General features: G+C 32.5%; 1 protein-coding gene across 1 annotated transcript in view; it reads left to right on the plus strand.

Annotated features, from left to right (window-relative positions):
* The window catches only part of IL7 (interleukin 7), a 46,132-nt gene extending 33,516 nt beyond the window's left edge, over positions 1-12,616 (plus strand). The window contains exons 3-6 of the mRNA XM_012740020.2: positions 5,585-5,665; positions 6,726-6,857; positions 8,808-8,861; positions 11,290-12,616. Of these exons, the coding sequence (XP_012595474.1) occupies positions 5,585-5,665; positions 6,726-6,857; positions 8,808-8,861; positions 11,290-11,409 (387 nt within the window). The 3' untranslated portion in view covers positions 11,410-12,616. The remainder of the gene's footprint in view (positions 1-5,584; positions 5,666-6,725; positions 6,858-8,807; positions 8,862-11,289) is intronic.
* Positions 12,617-22,978: the final 10,362 nt, after the last annotated feature.

Here is a 22,978-nt window from a genome sequence, read left to right on the forward strand (position 1 = left end):
TACTATTCCCTGTCTCAGTGAATGGCATATGGTACAGCCAGTCCCCAACTTACCATGGTTTGACTTAACAATTTTTTGACTTTATAATGGATTTATTGGGATGTGGCCTTACTGTAAGTTGAGGACCATCTGACTATTGTATTGCCTAACCAGAAAACCCAGGAATCATCCTTGAAATCTCAGTCTTTCTTAATTTCTATTTCCAAATCACTTTAAATTTGCTTCCTAAATACATCTCAAATCTAGTCATACTTCTCTAAATTCTCTCCTACAACCAAGTCCAATAAACTATTATGTTGAGCACTAACTATATAATAGCCTCATAAAGATTCACTCATATATTTTCTTGAACACTTCCAAACCACCCAGAATGCCGCTATCAATAATGATCTTTGAAAAAGGTAAATCTGAGATTATCAATCCCCTGTTTGTAAATAGAAATACATTCAATCATTAATTATTGCTTTTAAGATCAAGACAAACCTCCTCAACATGTCTTTAAGGCCATGCATAACTTGGTCTCTTCCACTGCCCCTGGCTTCATGTGGAACCAGAGATTTTTCTTGCTCTCTCAGCCATATTCCTGCATTCTCCCATTCCCTTCTTTTCAGGCTCATACCCGCCCAGTTCCCTCTCACTTCAAGGCAGTCATGCATACTGGTTTCTACATCTTTAATCCTCCTTTATTCTCTTTTTCCCTAAGCTATTATTCCCTATTCTCTTTTACCCATGTGTCAGATTTCAGTTGAAGTGTCCCCTTACAGGGAAGTCTTCTCTGTGGTCCCTAAGTAAAATCTTCTTATATAGGCTTTCATGGTAGTATATATATATTTAATTTATAAGAGTTATCATGTTGGTCTTTGATTATGGTTATTGGATTAATGTTTGTCTTTAGCATCAAACAGAAACTTCTTGAGGGAAGGAGCCATATATGATTTTTAATATAGTTGTAGCTCCACTACTAAATGACACATGGTAGATGCCTAACAAGTATATGATCAAAGAGTAAATGACTTTTCATTTAAACTAGTAATTAAGTACCAATTCATATTGTAATCTGCTAATATCCTTGACAAATGGCAAAATTTGTAGCAATTCAAATAAGATTCCAAGAACAATATATACCATTTTCAAATTTCATACTGAGTACTAATTCTCTAAAAATTAGCAGCATATTTTTAAAGGTTCCCCAAATGAGCCTTCATGTGGTACAAGCTTTGGGGCATGGCTGGGTTGTGATAGTGATGATTAAAAATGAAGAATATTTCTGTAAGAACCAAATTATTTTTTAAAAACTGGCAAGAGACTTGAGACTGAATCTTTCTTTTCTATGCCAAAAGTTTCCAGTCCTTAGAACTGGCCCTACAAAATGAATGGAAGGAGGAGAGAAAGTGAGTAGCAATCAACTCTGAGCAATAAGTAGACATTAGTTCCTTAGCTCTATCCAAGGTAATCATGAAGACTCACTGTGAGCCATATTAACTTTCTTAAAGAGAAAAACATAAAAATAAAAATTTAAAAGAGAACTATGACAGAGATATAGCAATTGGGTAAGAATGAATAGCTGACCCAGTTCATTACCTTTGCCCCTTCTCACCTTTTAGACAATTAATTGTTCTAAAAAGTAATACTTCTCTGTGAGTCATCTTCTACTACAGAATAAACAACTACAGAGGCATATAGCAATATACATTCATCTTAGATTCAAGGTATGCAGGTCATTTGGGTTTGATCACCTCTACATATTTCATTCTGGGTCACTAGATGGAGGAGTAGCTATGAGGGAGTTTAACATATGCCCACAAATTCTTTGACACTTCTTCTTTCAAGAGGTGGAGCTTAATTTCTCTCCCCTCAAATGTAGACTGGAATTAGTGGCTCACTTCAAACCAATAGAATATGGTGGAGATGGTAGTGTATGATTTCCAAGACTAAGTCATAAAAGGCATATGGCTTCTTCCTTGCTCTGGCTTGCATTGCAAGCTTGAAGGAAAATTAGCTGCCGTCTTATGAGGACACTCAAGAAAGCCTGTGGAGAGGCTGAGGTCTCCTGCCAATAGCTGTATGGAATGAGGCACCTTGGGAATAGATGCTCCAGTCCTATTCAAGCCCAGGTGACTATAAACATGGCCAACATCCTCCTGGAAGATGTATAGCCAAAAGCTACTAGTTAAGCATCCCCAAATTTCTGACCCTCAGAAACTGCACAATAATAAATGTTTATTGTTTCAAGCTACCTTCTATGGCAATTTATTATGTAGTAATAGATAATAAACAGAAGTTGGTACCAGATGCTTTTCTCCTCATGTTAAAAGTCAAGAGCACAAGGGGTCAAACACAGTTGTGCGATATGTTTGAAGTCTATGCTTTTGTCCAATTTACTAATATCTACTATGTAAAGCAAGCCTTTTGGTCAAATAACATAAATGGGCAGAGGAACATAGTTTTCTGTAGTAGGCTAAATATTGACCACCCACAGATACCAAATTCTAATCTCTTACAATTTAGAAAGTAAAAAAGTCTTTGCAGATAGGATTAAATTAAGGATTCTGAAGTGGTGAGATTATCATGGATTATCCAGGTGGGCCCTAAATGCCATCACAAGTGTCCTTATAAGAGAGAGGCAGGGGGAGACATGACACACACACACAAAGAAGGGAATGTGAAGATGGCGACAGAGACTGGAGCCATAAGGTCACAAGCTAATGAACACTAATGCCGGCAGTCACCGGAAGACAAAAGAAGCAATGAATTCTTCTTCAGAGCCTCCAGCTGACATGTTGATTTGGGATGTCTGGCCTCTAGAAATGTGAGAGAATAAATTTTTATTGTTTTGAGCCACCAAATTTTTGGCAATTTGTTACAGCAGCCCTGGAAAACTAGTATCTCCTCCCATGGAGTAGATGGAGATGTTGTTTATTGGGTGAACAATAATCTACTCTACTTTAGCATCCCTTCAGAAAATAACCAGAAAATCAAAAAGGAGACACTGCATTGATACTACCAAAATAAATTAACAAATGAATGAATACATAAATGCATAAATAAGCAAAGGGAAAATGAAGAATTTAGATCAAAAGATTATCCATGAAAACAGTAGAAAATGTCAAAAATTTTCTCAACCTTCTCTAAGAAACCAAAGTAAAAAGAGGCAGAAACAATACAGTATCAGAGAAGATATAACAGAATAAAGGTGAGCTCTTTAGATTTAGGGGAAAAATGGAGAATAAAATAAAAACCAGAAATGAGTGCCCTATTAAAACAGATATATGAAAGACATGGTAGACAAAATCAAAGAAAATCACAGAAAATCACAAAATCACAGAAAATGAAATTTTTTTAAAAAGATAAGTATACAAAAGAAAAAATGAAAATCCATTTTATGTGTAATTAGTGTTTGTAAATAAGAAAGTTAAAATGTAATAGAAAAAAATTCAAAGATAGAAGAAAACTATGCTGAAATGAAAGAAGATCAGATTCTACATCCTGAACAGATATTATGTATTATAGGAACAACTGTACAAAATGATGTTTTATACCAGAAAATAATGCAGTTCCATCAATGTGATCTTGGATTCTCTCTTTTGATTTTCCATATTCATAATAAATTTGAAGAAAGTTTTACATATGTAAAGATGCATATGAGAAACTATTATTATGACCTTGGTCAAGTAATTCTACTCTTTGTTAAATCAAGAGATGGATATCTAAGGTTCTTTCTAATTCTCTGATTGTGTAATTCTTACTCTGAGTAGCTCTTCTGATTGGGCTTGAATGAAAACAATTTCAGAAAGCATCTGTAATTGGCCTATATTGACCTATAATATTGACCTATATTAGATGTTTTATAAATATACTAAAGCCAACTAGTTAGTAATAATTGTCACCTCTATAGGAGTCAATGTCTTAAGGGTATAGTAATACCTTTACATTCTGCATCAAACATTTAGCAAAGAAAGCAATAGGTATAACATTATCTTTCTGTAGATCTGCCAAAAAATTAGCTTTACTAATTACCTGGAACAATGGCCTAACCAATATGGCTTTTTAAATATTCCTGTGTCATGCAATTTGTTAAAATCTTCCATAAAATTGGCACTACTTATGTGACATATTTTCATATAACATTTATGGTGAATTGGAAAATATCATATAGATTAGCTGCATACTTGTCTATTTTCTTTTTCAAAAGATGACATGACAAAAGTTAAATGTTCTATGTTTTATGAAAGAAAAATTTATGTATGATTTCTTGTCCTTGAGATTAAATGGACATCAGTAGGAAAATGACTTAATAGGCAAATAATTCTCCACTACTTTTTCAGGAATGTGTGTAATGGCAACGTGAAGATAGTTATAGAAAATTTATGTTTTACACAAGATGTTTGCAGTATGACTTGGGTAGTTGGCACTAATAAAACTTGTTTTGAAAAGCATACTTTTTCAAAGATAAGAAGTGTTATAAATTTGTTCAAGGGATACAGCATCCATCTTTTATATCAACTGGAACAGGAAACTGGGACCATGTTTTCATATTTTTGTTTCCATGGAGAGCTTGTTACCTTGAACATTGGTCCCAAGTAAGTGTCGAATGGTTAAATGAATTATTATATATTCAGACACTGCTTCCTGCAGGTAAAACAGAGAGTATATACATTTTAAAGACAGGATAAACCCAGAAACCATTTTTGTTTTTCAGAGGTAATAAGAGTAGTGCACATTTTTCTGAGAGTCAGATGAAGATTAGACACCCATGACCAAATTTTGACATTGCTTCACCTTTTATCTAGTTTCTTTGGTGACATCATATATGCTAAGATTGCTTGAAGTCCTTCTAGAAGCTCTGATAGCATGGGATTGCTAGTTTGTTGGACAGAGCTTATGTCCAACAAAAAGAATCTCAATCCTTACGAAGTTCTTCCTAATATGTCAACTAAATTCTTGATTCAGGTAATCTCCACCTTCTTATACTACATTCTTAGAAAAAGAATGAAAAATGAGTGTGTACCAGTCTGCTTTCTATGCCTACATTTACAATACATACACAATCCATTCTACTGTTTTTCAGCAAACTTCTACCTCAACCATCTCAGACACATTGAATTGTTAAAAATGCTGTAGAATGAAATTCATTCAACCATAACTCTCACTGTCAAGAGCTTTTCCATTCATTCTAGTGTAAATTCCCTTCCTTGTTCTTTCATGGGGGCAGGAAATTGGACCAAATAACCTCTTACAACCATCTCAACTTAAAGATTTCAAATTTTACAGTATTTTGTTCATATGTATAACTTCTAAAATAGGTACTTTTATTTCCCTAAATAAGCCAGATTATCTTAGTGAATTTTAGGATTCAATTATGAAGTCTGGGAGGTACTCTAAATATGTGAGGGTTTGTGTATATACTTGTTTATTCTTCAACTATATAAAACTATTCGTGCCTAGTTAGCTGTGTTAGGCAAAAGTTATTTTTCTTAAAATTTACATATAAATGTCAGCTATTATAAGATTATTATTTTTATAATTACTACATATTAGAAAAGTCCTCAGTTTTAACCATATTATTTTATATTATTTATTACAGGACAGCATGAAAGAAATTGGTAGCAATTGCCTGAATAATGAATCTAACTTTTTTAAAAAACATTTATGTGATGATAATAAGGTAATGATAATTATTTGGAGTTTGTTTGTCACTCAGGCTTGATTTTTATAGAAGCTTATATATTTGTGCCTCTGTTAGACAAATATATTAATTACATTAATAACATATTCTTCTGGGTGTAACCGCACAATTCCCATCGATCTATTAAGTTATACTATGGTCTTTATACTTTTGTTTTACAAATAACCCTAAACCCTATTAGGTAATTTTTTTCTGCTTTACCATTCCATTTTTCACCTTGAAAATACTAGAACTGTTAAAGTCAAAGATACACATATCATTTATTTCTGAATTTCTTACATAGAAAAATACTTGTTAAAGTGATTGCTTGCACATATGCAAACATTAGTCATTGGTATAATTTAGTTGCGGGCATTTTGAAATTTTTTTTTCAATATTTGCTTATCTTTAAGTGATTACCATTTCTAGTTGATATAATATTACAATTTACAGAACCTCCAAAAGTTTGAGTCATTTCTTCCTACAGAAACTAGTGTGCTATTTTAAAACTCACAATAGCTGAGTCAACTTCATGGCATCTCAAAATACAACCATAAAGTCTTTATTCATAATTTCTTACTTTAAATATCTGAAAAAACAAACAAACATGTTTTAGGTGACTATGGCCCTCTATTTTCTTATTACCAGCTATTCACCCATAGCTCAAAAGGTACAAGCAATAACATTTAAGAAAAATCATGCCTATCTTTCATCATTATTGCTTCCAAAAGCCTTCATTTTTGCTTATCTGGTTTAAAATGGAATAATCTTGTAATATATTCACTCTTAAGAGATAAGAACACATATACATAATAAAGACAAGACTTTAAGAGTCAGATAATCATTAAACCAAGTTCTAGGCACACCATGCTGTCACCTAGGAGCTAAACAGTTTTTGTTCTGTTATTTGTCAGTCACGTGATTAACTGGAATAGAAGGCTGGGGCAGAGGTGGGGCATTTACTTAGCAAAACAGCTCTGGCTTTAGGCTCCTTAAGAAAGCTTATCATTTCTTAATATTTTATATGAACCACAGCCCTTCTGACTTTTTCCTATAATAGGAAGGTACGTTTCTATATCGTGCTGCTCGCAAATTGAAGCAATTTCGTAAAATGAATAACAGTGACAATTTCGATCACCACTTATCAATGGTTTCACAAGGCACATTACAACTGTTGAACTGCACCAGCAAGGTAAGCTAAGGAATGTTTACTTTAAACAAATATATAAACTATTCCTGTACTAAGATCATATCCATCATCATAGAATTCTAAGTGCTTGTTATTACTTAAAGTTGAGATATATTTAGTCAATTCTAGAAGAGGAAAGTCTGAACTTGGAAAGTATCTATTCATTCTTGGCTACCGTGAATTAACAGTTTGTGAAAGGGGAGTAAAAAATAAGTGACTGAATACTTCGTTGCCATAATAACTTCCAAGGAGTCTAAGGTGATATATTGGGTGAGGAATGGCAAATTTTTATCTGTAAAACTTATTACTAGTTTTAATCTATATATGTACACATTTATAAGAACTCCTAGTCGATAAAACAGGAATTCTAGTGTATTTAACATACATCTTTATTTGGTAAAACTGGGTATATATATGTCCAATAGTTTTTTTTTTTTTGCTTTAATAATTTTGATACATATAGAACTATTTTTTCTTACTATTCTACTAGCAGTTATTAACTAAAAACAACAAAACAAAATTTGGAAGGCATTGTCTTGAGCTACACTGAAAAATGCAGAAAAGATTAAATGGCATAATTCAAGTAAAGGACTTAGTTCTAAAAAGTTTTCAGTATTTAATGTGATGTTTTATTATTTTTTTATTATTATTATTCCCCTCTTAGAGATTTTACCAGCTGTCACCCTAAGTCAAAAGGTTTCTTATGGTTTCAAAGTGGTTTAAAAAACATTTTTATAATTTAAAAAATAATTTTGTTTTGCTTTGAGTACCAGTAGTTTCCCATAGAAGGTAAAATGGTAAGATTATCTTTGAACTCTGTTGACAGTGATTGAAATAGAGATTATATAACTTAGCTTTATTTATCATTGCCTTACATACTTCATGGGAGCCAGTCTTCTTTTAGTGTGCTAGATTTGCCAGCCTTATTTCTAAATTTTGGGCCCTTTTTAGATTTGTCCCCTAAAGGGAATTTTTAGGCTTTTTTTTTTTTTTTTTTTTTTTAGTAAATCTGATCTATCTTGTTCTATGCATCCTTCAAGTCTCAGCTCAAGATTCATGAAGACTTTAAACTCTAGTCTACCAGAAATACATCCTACTTATAGTGATTTCAAAGTTCTGTCTAATGCAAGAATGGCTGATAGGTTTAATGTTGCTTGCACCTTCAGTTGATTAGTTATGACTATTGGAAATACTATGTTGATTATAAGCCTTGAGTCTGGGCTCAGCTAAAAAGAGTGTAAAACAGATGATTGATTGATAACACCTATGGCCTAGGAAAGAATAAAGGTCATAAGTATGCTATATTTTTGCAACTCCTTCTCATATATGTTGAGCTGTGTGTGAATCACCAGGTTCCAAAATCAACTAACTGTACAGAAAGGAAATGCATGAATAATTTAAATCTTGACATAAAATTAAGTTACAACATAAAATAACAATACAGTTCACCCTTTCTTGAAATGATAAGGCAAGATGTTAAAGACAGTCAGCTACACTGAATTTGCTCCATGAGCCAGATGTGCTATGAACTTTTGACTATTGTTTTATTTCATTTTGCTTCTGCTGAGTGAAGCTTAGTAAAAATATATGGCCAGAATTTGACAATTTCAAGAAAACATTATTTTCGTGTTGATTTAAATTCAAGTTTTTTGTCTGTCAGTATACCCTTCTGTGTTAATTTTTTAGACCTCACGGCAATGAATGCACTGCTAAGCATACCTACAAAATTATAGACCCAAGGTATTCAGATTAACCTCTCTCACTCCTTCCTTTTCCCTGACATTATATTTACAAATGAAATTAGTATTCTACTATCTTAACAATAGAAACTTAAAGTAGGTTCTCATATAAATTAGATGAGCTGAAAATAATATGAAAATTAGCAATTACAAACAATGAGAGGAGCAATAAAAGATTACTATTCCATATTCTAAATGTGACTTTATTTTTAAGGTTAAAGGAAGAAAATCTCCTTCCCTGAGTGAAGCCCAACCAACAAAGAATTTGGTAAGAGTAACTATAATTTTCTTTATGGCTCATCAACTTTTCACTCAACTTAATTCCATAATGTTTCTCTTTAAATTGTTTCTTTACTATGGTTAGTTTTGAAAATATTCAGTATAATGTTAACAAAAGGAGAAGGGAGGTACCTCTGGACTCCTTTAAACTACATTAAAAAAAAAACAAAACACAATTTTAAAATAGAAGAAGCCAGGGTAAATATCAGAGTATTATTTTCTTAAAAAGAAACAACATTAAAACATTAATAGAGAATGGGCAAAAGAAATGAACAATTTATATAGTTGAAAATAAACTAGAAAACAAGTACATAAAGAAAAAAAATCCAAGGCCGGGCGCGGTGGCTCACGCTTGTAATCCTAGCACTCTGGGAGGCTGAGGCAGGCGGATTGCTCAAGGTCAGGAGTTCAAAACCAGCCTGAGCGAGACCCCGTCTCTACTATAAAAATAGAAAGAAATTAATTGGCCAACTAATATATATATATAAAAAATTAGCCGGGCATGGTGGCTTGTGCCTGTAGTCCCAGCAACTCGGGAGGCTGAGGCAGTAGGATTGCTTGAGCCCAGGAGTTTGAGGTTGCTGTGAGCTAGGCTGACGCCACGGCACTCACACTAGCCTAGGCAAGAAAGCGAGACTCTGTCTCAAAAAAAAAAAAAAAAAAAAGAAAAAAAATCTTTGATCATTTGTAAAGAAATAAAAATTAAACAAGGAGGATCTATCTTACACTTATTAGTATGGATTGTATAGTGTAAATAATATATAATTTTTAAGTATTTACATATATTCATATACAAACTATCAGATATTATTAAAATCATATAGCAATATGGAAAATACGAATTAAAAAGGTAGAACACCTAATTGAATCTGATTAATCTTTAAAATGAGGTATGTATTAACTAAGGTGGAGCATAAAAAAATGAGCCCATCTGGTTCATGAGAGTGATGGCTTCTTCTTTAATATTTTCATTATTATTTATGTTATTTGACTAATATATATATGGAGCATGGAAATTCCTTAATCCTTTTAGAGAAGTAGGGTGAGGCTGCACACCCTGGGACTCGGGAAACCCTAGGAATTCCATATGAAATGGAAGATTTGGAATGAATGAAAATGAACACATGATGTAAAAGCAATATAAATGTACTGATGGCTTCTGACTAAAAGAATTTGAAGAATTTGGAAAGAAAGTTTAGCAAAAGGAAATAATATCTATGTTCCCAGGATTACAGAAATAAAATCAAGACTCCTTATTTTTGTCCTTTTAATGAGTGCTCATTCTTTGCCTCTGAGGAAAATATGAAATTTTTACATCTATATATTAAAAATCTGCTTAGTCAAGTTCAACTTCAATTTGTACTTTTAAAACATCCTGGAACCTTCACTAAAAGTAATATATGAATTTTGTTGCACATATTTATCTTTGAAATCTGTTGTTTAATTTTTGAAATGTATTATTCAAAAGGTATGTGCTAATGTTACTAAATATATAACTAAGAGATCCAAGTTTGTGACTAAAATGAACATAGGACAGATGAGTTCAAGACTCAGTCATTATACTTACTTGACGTGTGACCCTAACAGTTTATTTATCCTCTTTGTAGACCAGTTCCCTCATCTGTGAAATGAGAAATCATCATGTTCATAGGGTTATTAAGCAGATAAAATGATGCTCTGTATTTAAAGTATTGAGCACAATACCTGACCTAGAAAATACCTAATAACTGATTGTTATCTAAATCAAGAATTACCCTACCCTGTAGAATCCCACTCCCCCAGGTCAGAGGGCTCAGAGGAATATAGCTGAGTCTATGCAGAGCTAATCCCTTATATGTCTTTTCTACGTAACATATCTTTTTCTCCATTTTCTAAAGATTGTATAGGTAGCTCTCTTTAAGATTCTTGTCAGGTGCTAAAAACTAGCTTATGAGGCAGTTATCTGCCATACTCCAGTGAAAGCTTGATTATTGGGGTAGACTTTAGGACACAAGCTCAATCAGGTATGTCCTCCTTATCTTTGCTAAAGTAATCTGAATATTGTTGTGTAATTTATTCCTTCCACTAAAAATACATTTTCCATATTAAAAATAAATTCGAGTAATATACAGCTATCTTTATCATTAAAGTTTAAATAGTATTATTATGTCCATTGTTATAGTATGAATATAGCAGCTAGCTTACATAGCTCTTTGATAAATCCTAAATCTTAAACCATATCAACCTTGAATTTTCTACATATCAATTATCACAATTAGAAATCATAGTTTTAAAAATATCATGCATCATTCTCCTTTTTCATTATACCAAATTTTCTGTGTAACATAACATGATGGAAATTAAAGATTGAATCTTTAAAAATGTGCATTTTTATAAAAATGTGAAGTTAAAAAACTTTTTAAAATCTATTTTTCCAGGAAGAAAATAAATCTTTAAAGGAACAGAAAAAACAGAATGGCTTGTGTTTCCTAAAGAGACTAATACAAAAGATAAAAACTTGTTGGAATAAAATTTTGAGGGGCACTAAAGAACACTGAAAAATATGGAGTGGCAATATAAAAACATATGAACTTTACTTGCATCCTCCAAGAATCTATCTGCTTATGAAATTTTTTTTGGAGTGGAATGCCTTCTGGAAGTTACTGAATGCATCCTGGTAAAATGGATTAGAGAAATTAAGAAATCCATATTATATTACTAGAAAATGGATACAAGCAATGGAAACTGAATGCTGCAATCAACAAACTATTTCATATGTATGTGGACGTATATCAATCGGTATTAATTCTTTACTGAGTTTTATAAGACAATTCATGTAAGTTATCAGTTGCAATAATACTTTTCAAACCTGTTTAAATATTTCAGGAGAAGACATCAAATCTATGAAGTATGTAAAGGTTACAGAATTCAAAATTTACACTGCTTTCTTATTAAAATAATTTTATGGTCCACTATGAATCAATATACTGTATTAAGAACAGAAATTCTCATCTGCTGTGCTGGAGATGTTTAGGGTTAACAGTGGCCTCTGGACAATGCCCATGAGAACAAGACAGTCATGCACGTTAAAGAAGCAAGAGCATAAAGACGTCCAAGATACTTAAGAGAGATATCAAGAGATGTAATTGAACATGAATATATAACAAAATGCCTTCAATACATGGTATAGCAAATGTTTTAAAATGAAAAAAAAGGGACACTTTTTTAAAAAAAATAGAAATCCACCTAGTCTATGGATGTTAAACCTTAGTTCTGAGTTACTTTTGTCATTTATGTATAATAAAACGTGTCTAAATGATTTTGCAATTTGGGAGGTATATTTTAAGAGAATAATATATATTAGCCTTTCAATGAATGGAATGTGTATATTTAATTTTGACACTATATCTGTATATAAAAATATTTTCATACAGTACTTCAAATTGCTTACTTTGGATAACATTTCTCCTTTGATAAAATAAATTACCTATGTATTAATACCGCCAGATCCATTTAATGAAATCCCAGAATTTTTAAGACAAGATTTTTAATGCTACACCACTACTTGATCTTCCATTTAATATATGACCTTTAATACCTTATTACCACAACACCAGGGGCCCAAAACTATGTAAGAGCAGGACCACTACTTTCTATGTTAAATTCTTAAATTAAAAAAAAGGTTTTACTCATAAAGGGAAATGGAAACACTATTCTAGAAAGACCAAAGCCCTAAAACATCTCCCAGTTTGCGTTTTTGCTTAGTTATATGCTGACTTGCTTTATTTGATCTACAGAAGATGCTCCGGTGGCACCCTCAATGTGTGGTGGTGACACCTTCCTGCTCCTTCTCACTTTCCCCAACTCAAATGGCATTTCATCCTCATTGGTGCAGATAGCTGCATTCACTGGACTGCCCCATTAATGGAGCTTTGAGTCCACCAGTATTATTTCTGTTTAATTATCACTGCTAACTCCAGAAGAGGAGCTGACTAGCACTTTTTAGGAGCAAATGATTCTTTACCAAGTTTTCTTTCTTTCTTTCTTCAGATGGACTTTTCTAAGTAAGCTGTGTTCTTTCCACCATAAACCATAAAATATGGTCAAGTATGTGGTACAGCTTTATCCTCATGATGCTATTGGTAAAGCATCAGGTAGAGAAATGAGGAAATTGTTTCTAAAGGTAAACTCTTGAAACTGTCCTTGAAAGTATTTCCTTGGAGGCTATCTGTAACATTGTTTAAAAAAAAATTCTGAGATTGTGGCAAAATAAGAGGCAATATTTTTTGAAATCTTGTTAAAAGAGTTAAAATTTTCTTCCTTGGTTTTTATCATTTGGTTAAGATAAATTTGAATTTTAGAGAAAATTCTTACAAAAAAAGTTTATGCAACAGATTCTGTGTGCCAAATGCTTGTGAATTTACATATGGCAGTAAATTAGTAAAGATGAATTGCATTAAATTACCCACATATTTATGGTTATATTTCCCTTCTTTGTTTCCTAGCCACTAGCAAAGTAGGCTGGCTAATAATGATCTTGGATATTATATTTTTAGTATCTCTACTCCTCAATTAGAGACTTGTTTCAGTGAACATTTTATTTCCAGTATGTATACAGATGCTTTAAATCATCATTTTCTAAAGTTTGTTCCAAGAAACCCTAATCCTTACCAATGCTACAGAAAGGAAAAAAGAAATAAGAGGAAAGATTTTAAATTCTGAGATCAGCTAAATTTTCTCTTGGAGATTCACAAATCATATAAGCATATTAAAGGCTCTGAAAATTCATTCATATAGCTTCAAAAAAATTTAACATTAATTTAGCATTTCCAAAACTTATTTGACTACAGAACACACTTTTACGTAAAAACCACTATACTAACAAAAGGTTAATATAATTAATAGAAGGTTCATATAATAGCAAGGGGAATATTGCTTTATACAAAGGGTTTCAGTTAAAAGTCTTTTAAAAAATGCTTTCAAGGAATATGCTAAAAGAAATACTCTTTTCAAGGTTGAGATAATTTTTTTAAAAGTTCATCCATGGGAAACCTGAACTAGGCCTTACTTTCTTTGCATTAGGCCATAGTTTCACGGACAGCCAGCTTAAGTATATTGTGTCAGCCCTTCTACACTATATTAATATTTCTCCAGAAACACACATCTTGTGCTCTCAGTCAGACAGTCTTTATGGTGCTCTATAATGCAGTCTTCACAATTTTATTATGTTCTTATTGCTTAGAAAGTTCTTCCAATTTTATGCATATCCTGCTCACATTTCCAGGGGCATCTCAATTCCTTTTTCCTCATTTTCTATGACTTCCATGGTAATTCTAGATGTTGTTAATATTGGTTCCCTTGATTGCCCATAGCACTTAATTCCCTGTATCATGCATTATTATTTGACCGGATTCATCTTAGTACTTTATTTTAAATATAGTTATTATTTAAGTAATTTATTTAAAATGTTTTCTCTCCCTAAAAGGAATGTATGATATTTTATCTTCCCTTCAGCTCCTAATGGGAAAACCTAGACATATGGCAGTAAATTAGTAAAGATGAATTGCATTATGCCATTCTATTATCAAACTCCATTCAAATAGTCTAGGAAATACATTTCTACACTGAAATATAATTTACTTAAAGATATGATAGGAAAATAAAACACACCTTATTTAAGACAGACCCCACAGCTTTGTGTTTTCAAAATATCCATGAAATTTTCTTTGATTTCTAAATTTTATTTGTTGTGAACATCTCTCAGCTTCAATTCTGACCAAATAACAGAATCTATGAAAATATTTTAGGACAATAAAATAAGTAGGTGCATTGATAATTGTCAATTCTAACAGTTTTTAATGTCTAAATATAAAAATATATTTGTTCACCTAGACCCACAAAATTAGCTAAATATTTGAGAAAGATGCTAAATCATTATTTTGTTTGTGGAATAAGGAAGGGTTTGTTTTTCATCCTCCACATAAAAAACAGTGAGAAAGTGGATTTTTCTGTAGAAGGCAGAAATTTTCTAAGTTGGGGAGAGGTTAGTGTTCTATAAGATACTACTTTAAAAGTGAATTAATTTCTATACATATTATTCATGAAGAGAGTTAAGACAAGTGGAAACATTTACAATTTAGGGTTTGCTACTCTTGCTTGATGATTTATTCCTTTTTCTTCAAGACACAGTCTAAGGGTCCCATCCTTTCTGAAGCCTTCTCATACCTTCCCAGGTGGAGCTTATCATTCCTTCATGTGTGTCTCCACTGCTCAGCTCAACTGAGCAGTAAGTAACTCTTAATAAAACCTGCCATGTGCTACCATGTAAGAGGTGGACATATGCTTGCCAATTTCCACCTTCAATGCTCATCACAAATTTTCTTACATTTGAAATAATCTGATTCATATGAAAACATTTTACCCCAAAATTCAATTGGACAGAAAAACTTATAATATATTCTGGAAGTGGTTCAAATATTATCATAAATGGAAACAGCTCACTTTGCAGAGCATTCAATCAGGTGTGGTAAAAGCCTTCTAGTAGAACAAGAATGATCTATCACAAAAGTATAAAATTTTTCATGGCAAAAGACAAATATATTTCCATTCTATCTTTTCTTTTGAAAAAGTATGAATTTGTCTTTTGCCATGAAAAATCTTAATGTGTAAGCCAGTACATCTTTCTGCTTAAGAAACAGGTGTTAGTTTCACTCTGAGTAAATTATCTGATACCAGGATTGGGACTAATCTGTTCACAGCCAAGTGGGTGTTTAAAGAAGCTCCAGCTTTTGAATACAGATTACTTAATAGGAAGATGCAACGCAAATACAGATAATTCATTTACTTAACAAGAATTTAAGCATCCATCTCTAATGTGCCAGTTCAGGTCCCAGGGCTACAACGAAGTCCCTGCCTTCACGGAGCAGATACTCCAGAAGCGGAAACAGTCAATGACAAGGGAACAAAATTATTTCAGAAAACAAGTTCTATGAGAAATCAGAAAGATTGGTGGAAAAATATTATAAGTTAGATAAAAGATGAAACCCCTTCAAAGAGGAGACACTTGAAAATATTTTACTGTTCTCAATTTTTCAACATATAGCCATGACTGGCAATATTATCACATTTCATAAATTTAATCAAAGAATTAAAGTGATTTTGCAAGACATCAAAACAATACTTCAGCTAAAGTACATGAAGTCTTCAGAGAAATAAATTATGAAATTATCACAAAATGTTTGACTATGAAGTACTCTACTGCCCTAAAGTGGTGATAAACAAGTTTTAACTTTTTTATTTTGAAATAATTTTAGATGTACAAAAGAGTTACAAAGACAGTACAGAGTATTTCCATATACCCTTTACCAAGTTTCCTTTCCTTTAAGGGAAATGTAGATAACCATGGTATTTTTACCCAAACTAAGAAACTAACATTCTTTTTTGTGCAGGTAGCTGCGCTGTAGGATATTTACCAGCATTCCTGGTCTCTAGGCACAAGACACTAGTAGAATACCGTCCCAAGAGATGACAAAAGCATCTCCAGTTGAAATCACTGTTCTAGAAGTTTTATAGTTTTTATTAATATTTTACATTTAGGTCTATGACTCATTGTGAGTTATTTTTGTGTAAAACATAAGGTATGTATCAAGCTTCATTTTTTTGCATATGTACATCCAATTGTTTCAGCACCATGTGTTGAAAAGATTATGCTTTCCCAACTAAATTGCCTTTGCACTTCGGTAAAATTTGGTTGACCGTATTTGTGTAGGTGTATTTATGGGTGCTCTACATGCTTCCAGTGATCTATGGGTCTGTCCTTTGTCCAATACCACACTGTCTTGAATACTATAGCTTTATATGTCTAGAAATTGGGTCATTAGAGTCCTCCAATTTTTTTTTTCATTTTCAGAGTTATTTTGGCTATTCCAATTCTTCTGCCTTCCATATATACTTTAGAATCAGCCTGTGAAATCAGTAAAAATGCCTGTTGGAATTTCGACAAATTACCTCAAGTCTATAAATTAAATTGGGAAAGAATTGATACCTTCACTATGTTTATCCTTTGCATTAAGAAACATGGTATATAAAAAAAAAATAAAAAAAAAAGAAAAGTCCATTTTCTGCAGGCAAAGAAAAAAAAAAAGAAAAAAAAAAAGAAACATGGTATATTTCTCTATTTAGATCTTCTTTAGCTTCTCTCATTAGTGTTTTATATAGTTTTAAGCATATACATCCTACACATGATTTGTCAGATATATGCATAACTATTTATTTTGATGTGTATGTACATATGTGCCATTAGAAACAGTATTTTAAAATTCAAATCTGTACAGTTCATTGCTGGCATATAAGAATGACTGACTTTTGTATCTTGTCCTTGTATCCTATGATTGTACTAAACTCACTTGTTCTAGCTTTTTGTAGATGGAGATTTTCTACATAGTAATGACATCTGCAAAATAGAGATCATGTCTTCTGTGAATGTAGAAACTTTTGAAATCTCACCTTTAAAATTCTTAATTTATCTTCTGTGTAACTCAGCTAGCCAAGCTTCTATCAACTTACTTTCTGAAGTTGGTATTATGCAAATAATAGGTGCATTGAATTTGCCTTTTTAAACTACTCATCACACTATCATCAGAAAATTTTGATACGTATTTATCAGCTTGAAATAGGAAGTTATAAAATTTAATTAAGTTGGACACTGGCAAGCTGAAGGAGTAGAGTAGCAAAAGAGATACAGAGTAGTGAGTGAAGAAGTCAGATAACAGAAAATGGACAGATGAGCTAAGAGAAGCATAGAGGCTGACAGATAGACTGATGTTTGGACATTTCTTAGGACCTAATGACCTTCCAGTTCTAAACCACATGCACCTTCTGTCAAATCCCTTTTCTCAAGATTACTTAGAAGAATCTCTGTCCCTTATATATAAAGGTTCTACTATTTAACACTGATGAATGAGCAAATAAGAATGAAAGATAAGTTTGTTTATGAACACTAGGTACTATATTAAGAAAGTAGAATTAATGACTAACTTTGCCTTCTTAGCAAGACAAAGTAGATGAGTCAATAGAAAATAGGGCTTTATTTTTAATAAGCGGGTGTAAGGATGGAAGATTAGACTGGAGGGCACCTGTTGCGAAGTTAGGAAACTGCTCCTTTTGTGTTATACTCAGGTGGGAAGGAAGTTTCCAGTGGCTCCAACTCTACATTAGATAGTGTAATATTAATACTTTTCTGAAAGCTGAGTGCTAAGAATACTTAATTTGATCAATACATGTGGCCACTTTAGGGAAGAGTGAGAGACAACCATTTTCTCTTGCTTTTATCTCACTAATTTAGGGGCCAAAGAACATACATTCAGATCATATGTTCAAGCTGGATCAATTCCTATCTTACCCTGAGTAAGCCAAAGTAATTAACGGCCTCTACAGCAGACACAATCTGGCTGCCTGGTTACCTGACTTAATTTTTAACTCATCTCCATGTACATACCATTCCAGAGGTACGAGGCTACCACCTCGGAGCCTTTGCACTTATTTTATCCTCTGCATGAAATACTTTCTTATCCACTTGCACATTTCAGCCATATTGAATACTCTTTAACAGAAAGCACTACAAGTTAAGGGGAAATAATCCAATAAACAATTAAGTGTAGGAGACAAAAAAGATAAATAATAATGGTTCACTCACTTTTTCAGGTCTATCCTCAATATCACTTTCTCAATAAAATCATTCCTAAACACCTTACCTAAAGTTGTAACTCACTTCCATTCTTCGTCATGTCACTCATTTAATGCCCCCTCCCCCACTTTTTTCAATAGCATTGTTACAGTCTAATATAAAGCACATTTACTTATTCATTGTCTTTATTTTCAATCTTCCTCCACTAGAATGTGAACTTCAAAAGGGCGGGGATTTTTGACTGCTTTGTTCACTGCACCTAGAATAATTCACTGCCTGGCAGAAATTAAATATTTGATCAACATATAATATGCACATATAACTAAAATTATATAATACTTGATATTTTTTACTGAGAGTCTATTAAGTATCAGACATTATGTCAAAGATTTTATATGTATTTCTGATAATCCTTTAATTAGTTCCACAAGATAGGTATAATCCTACTCAAAGCATATTTCTTAAAACTCAGTTTGTGATTATCTAACACTATATGATTGGGATAAGAAATGTGTCTTAACTCGGTATATTGAAGATTCCCTCTGGTAGAATATGGTTTTAACATTTCCCCGATTACACAGACATTTTAAAAGGGAAGCATGAGATTATACCAAATTTATTTGTTGAAGAATTTTTGAGTGCAAATAGCAGATCCCAGTATAGTTTATTTAAACAAAAAGGACTTTATTAAAAGCTATTGGGAAATTCACAGAATCCCTGGGAGAGCCAGATAGTCAAGTTTGGAGGCTGTTCAGACAGACACAATGGCAAATTATAATCACTGACTACTCCAGCGGAGTATAGTCAGCTAAAGTGCTGTCATGGGGAACAGGCTACATCTTGCAATAAGGGTGTCACTTCTTGACTCTCTGCCACTGCTACCTTTGGTGCCTCAGGGAGGGTACAGACTAGTCTAGCACATGTTGCTCATTCAAATGATGCTCTGATTTTGTCTTTATTAAGACATTATTGAAAAACCTATTGTTTTAAAATTTCAAATTAATAGTTAATTGAATAGCATGTCACAGTTCAATAATTAGTGTTTAAAACAAACTTTTAAATTCCTAATATTTCTTGCAGAGTTTATATGAGTTTTCCCTATAAGGACCATAAGTTTGGGAAAAGTAGTAAAATATATATACTTTTAAAAACTTTTCTGGTTCTTAAAGAATTCTTCTTGACTAAAATAATAGAAGAAAATAAGAAGACTTTTTTTTAAGTTTTAAATAGGTAAATATGTGAAAACAGATCTAAATGTTTAATACATAGATATAGATATGGATATATAGAGATACACATATATTTTCCCCCAGCTCAACAACAGCATGGCAAAACACCTTGTAAATATTTAGATCAAGTTTAATTTTTATTTTATGTTTTATGAAGTAAAAATTTACTTGATTTTTGGACTCCTCAAATCATAGGTGATAAAAAGGGCAAGAATATTATAAAACCCAAAACCCTGTTTTAGAGTGTTCTCTTAAATGAAATTTAGGAAAAATAATTTCATTTAAAATTATACCTAGACTTGACAAGACCACTTTCAGCAATAAAGGTATTATAACAAGAACCTAGCTTAAATGATACAAGGGTATCATCTATATCTGTGAATGTTAGAAAACAATGGAAGACAGCCGGGCGCGGTGGCTCACGCCTGTAATCCTAGCACTCTGGGAGGCTGAGGCGGGCGGATTGCTCAAGGTCAGGAGTTCGAAACCAGCCTGAGTGAGACCCGTCTCTACCAAAAATAGAAAGAAATTAATTGACCAACTAAAAATATATATATACAAAAAATTAGCCGGGCATGGTGACGCATGCCTGTAGTCCCAGCTACTCGAGAGGCTGAGGCAGTAGGATTGCTGAGCCCAGGAGTTTGAGGTTGCTGTGAGCTAGGCTGATGCCACGGCACTCACTCTAGCCTGGGCAACAAAGTGAGACTCTGGCTCAAAAAAAAAAAAAAAAAAAAAAAGAAAACAATGGAAGAGGTAGCAATTTTAGATAAAATACTGTCACATGATAGTGATCAATTCTGAAAAACCACTCTTTGCTTTTTAAAGACTATAAAACATGCATTCCTTTAAAAATTGAAAATATAAAAACTTTAAAGAAAATTAACTTACTGTCATTTAGTAAAAATAAGCACAATATATTAGAATATATTTCCAGCCTTTATCTGTATACTTTTTTATATAATTGGAATCATATTTTATACACATGCACTATTTTAATTTTTCCTCCTAGCAATAAAGCATAGCCTTGTTATGCCATTAAAATTATTCACAATTGCTTTTATGACTAATTTACTAAACTTACTTCAATTTTTATCACTAGATAGCATTATTAATCATGTTCTGCATAAATATTCTTCTGTATTTCAGATTGTTTCCCTAAGAAGAAATGTGTTGTAGAAATAAAATTACTAGGTTATAAGGCATCAATATTTTAAAGGTTTTTAAAGTAAATTTAGCCAATCTTTTCAAAAATTATTATAAATTTATATTTCTACCATAACTAAATAAGGTGGAAATATATTCTACCTTAAATTTCATCTTAATGCCCCATGGAGGGCTTTTAGTTTTATAATAAATTAATACTGCTGATTTGATTAGTGAAAAATCAGCATTTCATTGTCAAGTGTATGCAACAGTACTCAGCACCACTGGCTATCTCCTATTCCCAGCCTAATTGCTGTAAATTCAAAATAAGCAAAGAAATAGAGGTGTTTGTGAAGAGGGAAAGGAGGGGAGGATTATGTTATGGGATATAAGATTGAACTGATGGAATCATCAATAACTTTTACTCAATGTTGCTTTTCCTCAGTCTTCAGGACTGTAGAAGCTATTCACATTTTACAAATCCAACAGGTCCTACCACACACACATTCTTTCCACTGCCACTTCCCTTTTCCCCACTAAAAGGTAATGCGGTTCTTGTTCATATTCTTTCAGGTCTCTGCCTAAGCATTGAAACAGAGAAGAAAAAAAGAAAAAAAAAACAGAAAATGGTCAGCTGTATAACTCGTGTCCTTCTTCAATACTTCTGCAGCACTTTGTTGGTACCTTCATAATAAAGAAAAGTTCCATTAAAATAAACCACTTCTTTCTTTCCTAAGTTGTAATTACCTGTTTATATATCATTCCCTCCAAATAAGTTATATCAACTTGAGGGCAGGGACTTAATCACATGTTATTTATTCTCTTGATCCCCAGCATTTCATAGCATGAAGAGTATATGAAGCATTTTTTAAAGGTAGGCATAAAGCTTTAGCTTTGTGCACTTCACATTAGCTGGTCCACTTATTAGCTACTATTTAAATAGTTCCCACTCTCATATGTTAGGTAATGTTAAGTTAATCTAGAGCATTAGGGAAAAAAAAAAGATCTTTATCTTAAATAAAATTATCACTAAGTTGTACAACTAAGACGAAATATTAGTATCCTTAAAAGATTAAAACTTATTAAATGGTTGTACAACTAAGATGAAATATTAGTATCTTAGAGGAGATTGTAACTTACTTAACTGTTGTACAACTAACATTTCCTAGTACTCACTAGGAAGCGCAGACTGCACAGTATCTGCTCCACGTTACTTGTTTCAGAATTCAAGTCTGATCAGTAGCCCCAAGTCACATGACTATTCTAGCTGTAATAAAGGATGGAAAACTAAACTCTATGATTTTGAAGCAGTGAAGTTTAAAACAGAAAATTCACCAAACATAGGATTTTCAAAAGATAAATTGTGCTGAAAATATGATATGCTTTAGATGCATAAATATTAGTGTAAAGTAATATTTAAAGGAGTATTTGTACATGAGTGATATGCTTTTTAAAAATTCTAATAGCTTGAAGGGGTACAAATGGTTTTCGGTTACATGAATGAATTGTAAAGTGAAGTCTGGGCTTTAAGTGTACCTGTCACCTGAATAGTGTACATTGTAGTTAATAGGTAATTTTTCATCCCGACTCCCCCACCTTCCCCCTTCTGAGTCTCCAATGTCCATTAAGTCACTCTGTATAACCATGATTCCTTAGCTCCCACTTATGAGAACATGTGATGTTTGGTTTTTTTGTTCCTGAGTTACTTCACTTAAAATAATGGCCTCCAGTTCCATCCAAGTTGCTCCAAAAGACATTACTTCATTCTTTTTAATGGCTGAGTCGTATTCCACGTTATACGTATATCACATTTTCTTTATTGACTCATCAGTTGACGAGCACTTAGGTTTGTTACCTATCTTTGCAATTGTGAATTGTGCTGTGAATATGGCATGCTTTAGATGTGTAATTTTGCTAACAAAATATTGTGAAGTGTAACTATTAAATATTTTTATCAATTATTACAATGCTGGTGCCCCAAATAAGCTCAACTAGGTTTTTAAGATATCAACATATGTATTATTAAAATCCCCCAAAATCTACCCTTTGCCTCTGCAATTTCATATG

Source organism: Microcebus murinus, chromosome 7 (genome assembly GCF_040939455.1).
Source record: "Microcebus murinus isolate Inina chromosome 7, M.murinus_Inina_mat1.0, whole genome shotgun sequence".
NCBI classification, from domain to species: domain Eukaryota; kingdom Metazoa; phylum Chordata; class Mammalia; order Primates; family Cheirogaleidae; genus Microcebus; species Microcebus murinus.